General features: G+C 36.8%; 2 protein-coding genes across 2 annotated transcripts; one reads left to right on the top strand and one right to left on the bottom strand.

Moving 5' to 3' along the window:
• Positions 1-1,538: 1,538 nt before the first annotated feature.
• On the bottom strand, positions 1,539-2,582 carry LOC106622657 (uncharacterized). The gene is made up of 4 exons (XM_014241904.3): positions 2,427-2,582; positions 2,225-2,344; positions 1,908-2,146; positions 1,539-1,745 (listed from the first exon to the last, which is right to left on the bottom strand). Exons 1-4 carry the CDS (start codon positions 2,544-2,546, stop codon positions 1,598-1,600), a joined length of 627 nt encoding a protein of 208 aa, XP_014097379.1. The 5' UTR covers positions 2,547-2,582; the 3' UTR covers positions 1,539-1,597.
• Positions 2,583-5,299: 2,717 nt separating this feature from the next.
• LOC106622656 (uncharacterized) lies at positions 5,300-6,402 on the top strand. The gene is made up of 4 exons (XM_014241903.3): positions 5,300-5,607; positions 5,681-5,967; positions 6,031-6,141; positions 6,198-6,402. Exons 1-4 carry the CDS (start codon positions 5,464-5,466, stop codon positions 6,385-6,387), a joined length of 732 nt encoding a protein of 243 aa, XP_014097378.3. The 5' UTR covers positions 5,300-5,463; the 3' UTR covers positions 6,388-6,402.
• The last annotated feature ends 645 nt before the right edge of the window (positions 6,403-7,047 follow it).

Below are 7,047 nucleotides of genomic sequence, written 5' to 3'. Positions count from 1 at the left end.
TCCGACTATCGTGGGAAAAACTCATAACTCATCCATTCAGTTACGTCTAACTATCGAACTTCTTAGCTTTCCTATGTATATAGGTAACTTCACACGATATACTTTAAGAGAAAAGTTTGAAACTTGAATTCAGCGGTATCGCGAATTCGGATATACTGCCCCAACAAAGGTTCTGAAGAATAGCTCTTCAAGTGAAATATGATGCAATGCTTACGGCCAGCCTGCTTAAAATTTTAGGCCAACGACGAAATATACGAATTCACTGATGGATCAAGGGGTGAAATAAGAACAGGAACGAGATTCTTCTATTCCTTCAAATTAAATGACTAAAATTTAATTTAAATTTCAGGCCAAAATTGTTGGCATAGTGGACTTCTCTTCGAACTTGTAAATTCATTCTCCTTCTAGTGAATAGCCAAGCTGCAATTAGCAAAACTCTTTAAAAATCATCTGGTTTACATAGGAATAAAATGAAATGAAAAGTCAGATAAGTGATTCACTCGTGGGCAGCCAGTAATACAATTCACCTAAACTGTCCTAAACCATTCTGCTGCTTCAAGGGTTGCTTGAAGCAATGAACTGTAAAGAAATAGGTCCTGGAATATTAGCAACTTAGGGCATACTACAAAACTGCTTTGGTTTAGAGTTGCTGGACAAGGCTTAATTGGTTATCACTTGGGACCACAATAAACTTAATGATGATCTAAGTGCGGCCGTCTGCGGTCTGGCGCTCTTTCGCCTCTCTTTGCAACCAACTTAGAGCAATTCGATGGGGTAGAAATTTTAATGGAAATAACATAGGTGTTTTGTTTTCAGAGTAGTATGGGGCAAAATTTCACTTTTGAGAAGGTTATATAAAAATATGCAAATAAAGTTATAACCCAGTTCCAAATCTCGAACGTGTCGACCAAAGAAAAGTCATTTTTGAGAATGTGTACTATGTTGGTAGTGTGTTAGGATTTGGAGCTGAGCTGGTTGTAACATCAAAATGAATTCTTAAAATATTTTTAGAGGGTTTAGGGGTATAACTGGTCCAAACCAAAACTATCATAGACTGTATTATCATGTTAATATTTAAAAACTCATTATCTATTGTTAGAATAATAACGGGCTCTAAGCCTTAGCTTAAGTCAACTATGGTATATGCTAGACGGCAGTCTTCACCGAGTAATATCACTCAGTTTGGTGCAATACTAGCATAGAGTAAGTTATATTAATTTAATCACTTACGATGTAGAGTTTTATGGCTGATAGTTTGAGAACAATGAGATTCGAAAAATTAAATTGCAGCAGATTCCTTGTTTCCTTTTATAAAAAACGTTGTTTGACTGTAGTTTTCTAAAATATTCCTCAAATATAGTGGCAGCTGCTGTTATGATAGCACTAGTTCGTAAATCCAGTTGGTCTCAGCTATTGAGTAACATTCTTATTCTGAGGCAGAACCCAAAACCATATACCACTCTAAGTAAAAAACTGTACTCTAAATTATTTATATTATCTTCATTAGCATAACAAAAAAGTAACAAATTATTTCCGAACTCATAATTTAAATGACATTTACATTATTTTTTCGTGTATTTCCTTGACGTAATCTTAGCTAAAACCATTCGGTTATCAGCTCAAGTAGTCCGTGCGGACACCATTGTCCATATTGCGCGCAATCACCACTGTGTCCATGCGCCTCAGCTGCGTAAGTATCCACATTGTCGAGTGAATGTTCACTTTCATGGGCTGATGTCGTTGGCCTATTATACATTACCAAAAAAAAAAGAAAAAATTAACACGAATGAAATGCGCCCCAAATGAGTAATCAGAGCACAATTGAAATGTCTCTGCGCATGCGGCGGTGTCCTTATCACAAAGCAAACACACACACACACACATGATTTCGTATATAACTCACTTACATGAAGAGAATTTTGAAAATACTGCCGAGCAGTCCATTATGTTCATCCAAATTGGAAGCGGACACATCGCAAATTGTCCTTAACAGACAGCCCGTCCCATTCATATCATAATAATCCAGATAACCGACAATGCTGCGGTAGAAAGCGTTGCGTGTATAGATTTGACCGATGCTTCGACGTAGGTTGTTAATATTCGTCACATTATTACCAACGCCCACATCTTCCTTATCCAAGTTCCACTTTTAGGTGATGGGCGGCGTGAAAGTAGAAAGTTGATAGCAATAAGATATATATGTGTTTAATAATATACGTATTACCCGGTCCACCCAGTAGTAGTAGGAGTCATTTGTTGGAAATCCATAATTGGCCTCAAAATTGAAAGCCATATACACATTCCGATTCGGTAGATTAATCGGCATGGCCAACGCTGCCAAGTACTGTCGATTGTGTAGAGCAAAAGAGAAACTCAGCGTTAGTCGGAAAAGAATTGGCGCAAAGCATATTATTAAGCTGACTTACGCCTTGGGAGCTTCCTCGCGGATATGCAACGAGAGCTTCTGTAACGCGTTTCACACAAAGTGTCGCTACACAAATTATAAATAAACAAATCGGCAGTTCTCGGCGTCTTACAAACAGCATATTTATGCGGTTGTAGAATTTTCAAGGTATTGTAATATGAACTGCTGACTTGAAACTGAGCTGCAGTACATCTTTTGGTTTAATCCATACAATTTGCACTTAGTTTGTGCAATTTTCATACATACAGGGTGCGACAAGAGACATCAAACATTGATTTAGGCAGGTGAAATGTGTTAACGTCGATAAGTTACGGTTATACGGCAATATTCTGCCTTGTAGACGAGTTGCATATTTTCGGAAATTCCGTGATCCGTAATGAATAACAACAAAGAAGAAAAATTTCATGGATTTCGGTAGTTGTCCTTACATACCGCTTCATACCATAGTTAAAGGAAGCGTATCTATTACATTAGCTTGTTGAGTAGTTTATTGACGTAACCTAATACTCATCCGATGAAGACAAATCAAAGCTGAGAAGACTCAGAACATATTTCAAATCAATAGTGAGAAAAATAAGGAAAGTTTGGTGATATTTCATTAGCTTCGGAAGGCTGCTTGTCAGGTTGACTCAAAGTTTAAAATTGACCTAAGTTAGCTAAGCATTCACTGATGCAGCTTTGCTATTTTCTAACAATAAAAGGTTGAGATTGTTCTAACTGAAAGCTCATTTAATTTGTATTAGGACATCGGTAGATCCAGAAATTTTATCAGAGGAATTCTAAATTGATATCTTGTTAGCTTGAGAAGCTTAAAATTAATGAAATGGTAAAGGTGTTTAGAAACCGAATTGCGTATTTTAATATTTATTGCCTATTTTAATAATATTTATCTGTTTCTACTCTTGTGTAATATTATAAAAAAAGTAAAAACACATTTCTGGCCCTGAAATTCATTATAGATCCTTTCGGAGTGACCTATAACTTGCAGCCACATTTTTCTCCCATGTGCTTCATTCTCCATTTTCACTCTTCTCAAGCAATTATGAATGCAAGATAACGTTCTTTTTCATTGTAAACCAACAAATTGACATTTCAATACGCTTTCTATAAATATTTAGCCCGGACGTAGCATCCTGTATACTCTTAGGAATGTGTGTTAGAACTGAATATATTATAATGCAGTTATTAGCAACTTTACCCTAGGCTTACTGTTTTCGTTCATTTCATCTGCGATCTTACAGCAAAATCAACTAAAACGATTATATTTCGTGCCTCCATATAACAATAAATAATATGAACAAATCCTCTGAATAGACCGAAATGCAAAGTTCTTAGTAACAGTTAACATACATATATATACATGCATACATATGTACATATATATATATAAATATATATATATATCGGGTTTTCTATTAGGGATGATATAATTTCTAAGTGTCTTTTACAAATTATTCAATTTCAAAATAATCGTTCTTCAGTTGCATCTTTTCGTGCGCTTTTGCTTTTATTATGGTCGTAATCGTCCACTTGTGATCGTCTTGTCGTCAAATTGTTGAAAATTTCGAGCGTACATTTTCTTTACATCATGTACAAGTGCTAATAAGACAAAACTGTCGATTCTAGTACGAAGAAAATCCACAAGATATTCATGAACAATCATTACATTCACCTAAATTGACAGTTTGGTGTGGTTTTTGGTCTGGTAGAATCATCGGTCCGTACTTGCTTCGAAATGACGATTTTGGAACCGTTACTGTCAATGGGGAGCGGTGTAAATCGATGATTACCAACTTTTTATGGCCGCAATTGGAAGACCACACCTGGTTCCAATAAGAAGAAATTGTGACATTGAAAAGCCTGTAAGCAGTTGTGACTTAACACCATTAGACTACTTCTTGTGGGGTTATTTGAAGTCAGTGATCTTTAGAAATAAACCAGACACTCTTCAAGCTTTGGAGGTCAATATCGAACATGCTATTCATGACATACGACTTGATTTAGTAGAAAAATTACTTCAAAATTGGGTTCATCCATTTCGTTCCGGTATAAGAAGACGTGGAGGCCGTTTGAATGATGTTACATTCAGAACTTAATTGTATCGATCGTACTTCACATTAATTAAAAAACATTTGCATTTTTTTTTACAATTAGTTTATTTTTTTTTTTGTAAAAAAATCATATCACTCTTATTGGAAAACCTGTATATCATTCAATGACTCAGTGGTAATAGATTAGACCGTACGGAGGAGATTACTACAGTTAACCACAATTCGAAGAGCAATGACGATAGTAAATATTTAAATTTGGAATTCCTGCAAGTAAACGAATAAATGGTGCATCTCAGAAAGAATTTTGTTTTCCAAGATTTAAACTTAACCTTAAAGCGAAACCCGCACCGGTCACTAATTTAATGATTCAAGAGCAGAACTGATATATTGAATTTGGTCCAAATTTAAGACACCTAGGTGAATATAAGTATAATCTATGTTTTCTTTCGATTATATCCAAAGTTAGACCCCCTTTACTGCTACTATTTGAGTTGATATACCTACATATACTCTAGGGCTATATTTTAGTGTAGAAGTAGCACTAGAATGAGCGCTAGGAACTGAGTAGATGGTAGTGGATCGACATCATCAACGATGTGTTAATTACATAGCCATGCCAGGCGTGTTCTAAGCAACTTTTAATTTTCATTAGCTTACCACTAGATTCAATACAACGGCAAAGCGAAGCCACGAGCTAACAGAAACTATATACTTCCCTATACACATATCTATGTATGCATGTACTATCTAAGTATATTGCTGTAAAAGTATCTGAACTGGGTCAACAACTCATTTAGCGTGGTCATGTTGGCCTCTGCTTTGGTTTAGCTTAGAGATTGCTTCTGCGGCCGCAGCTATGGCAACGTTTTATTAGGATTTTCGAGGTTATTACCACTTTGATTGCGCCAAAGTGCCGCATTCCGTATTGAACAGCGCATGGATATTGATATCGAATAGAACCTGTACAGTTCATAAATACAAAGTGGAATGAGTTTTCGAATTTATTTACTATTTTTGGCAATATTTAATGTCATGCAACCGCAATGTTGCCAATTAAGTGCCATCGCTGAGCGACAGAAACGTTGGGTACCGGCGTTGATATTTCCACCGACCAGTCCGACGCGTGTGCAGGTTAGTAGAGCAGGCGATGCAGAAAAGAGAGGAGAAGCAAGACAACTGTAATAAATTACACTTTTCGCTCCAGTGGATAGCAGGTATTGGTATACCCCTGGAGGATTTACTGTACGAGGCCATGACCACCGGTTATGTACTCAAAGCCGAATATTTTCTACCTGATAACGTAACTAGACTCTTTACCATAACACGCATGCCATTCACGGCACGGCAAATGACGAAATTCGAACGCTTCCTGGCGAAGGCGGATGAGTGGAAGCGTTATGCCGCTTGGGAGCAACACTTGAGTGAGAATCGTAAGGTGTTGTCCAGCTATAGGTGGTCCATCTACAAAGCGCTCGAGGGCTTAGCGGAGCGGTACACACTTATAAAAATATATATTTAAGTAAACAAATTAAGTGTCAGTTTATTACTTTGTAGCATTGCACCTTCGGGACGCGACTGTGTATTGAAGAGCATTTGTGAGGCCGCAGAGACGCCATTTCATTACGGTAATGGCTTATTTGGCGAATTATTGCACATACTGTTGACGTAAGTTAGTTTCTTTACTGATTTGCCGAGGCTTCTAATTTGAATTTTCATTGTAGTCCCTCCTCCTCGGTGGATGAACTGTCAGAGCATGCGGATAATGAATATTTCTATGCTGAGTCAATAGGTCGCTCCGGCGCGGACTGCAGTCTGGTTTTTCAGGGGTGTAAGAAGTCATTATTGGAACATTTTTCGGATGTTAGAACTTTCAAGGATATGATCTGGAAGCAGGTCGGGCAATTTGGGTAGGTTAATGCAAAAAGATGTGAGATTATTTACATTAAAGTAATACATATACTTGCCTGAATACAATAGAGATTTTTATTAAAATGCTCGTACCGGATCGTTACCAAAAGGATGTGGCTTAACACTATGTTGAGGCGATTTCCAAACTATAGAAATAAGTCTCGGCAGTCAACATTATTTATGTGGCTGAGTTCGTTTTGTCTTCTGCAATTTGCCAAAAGCTGCTTGCTTATCCTAATCTTTAAAGTTCTTACCGGCGCGCGATATGTGTATCGAAAGATTCTATGAATACAAATTACTAGGATTTTATCACAAATAACCTTTTTGTTTTAGCCATATCACCAAGATTTAATCGAGTCCAGCTAACCCCTGTGGGTGTTACAGTTGCAAACTACTATCCTGCAGAATTTGTGTTTGAATTCAGTTTTCATAAGTCTTCAACATATGTACATACATACTCGTATATAAAATAGGATCCATTTCGAGGTTCCCTACTTTTTTAAAGATAAAATCACAGAAAATTCAAATTTCATGCGGAATGCTTATTATCATTCGAAACAACATTCTTTCACATGTAGTTTTTGGAAATTATCTCTCTCAAATATTAGCCGCGGCTACGTCTCAGATGGTCTATCCATTGAGTCCAATTTAAATTGACTCGTT

Source organism: Bactrocera oleae, chromosome 6 (assembly GCF_042242935.1).
Source record: "Bactrocera oleae isolate idBacOlea1 chromosome 6, idBacOlea1, whole genome shotgun sequence".
In the NCBI taxonomy this organism is placed as follows: domain Eukaryota; kingdom Metazoa; phylum Arthropoda; class Insecta; order Diptera; family Tephritidae; genus Bactrocera; species Bactrocera oleae.
Note: the sequence above shows the minus strand (reverse complement) of the source record. Positions and strands in the feature narration are given on the sequence as shown.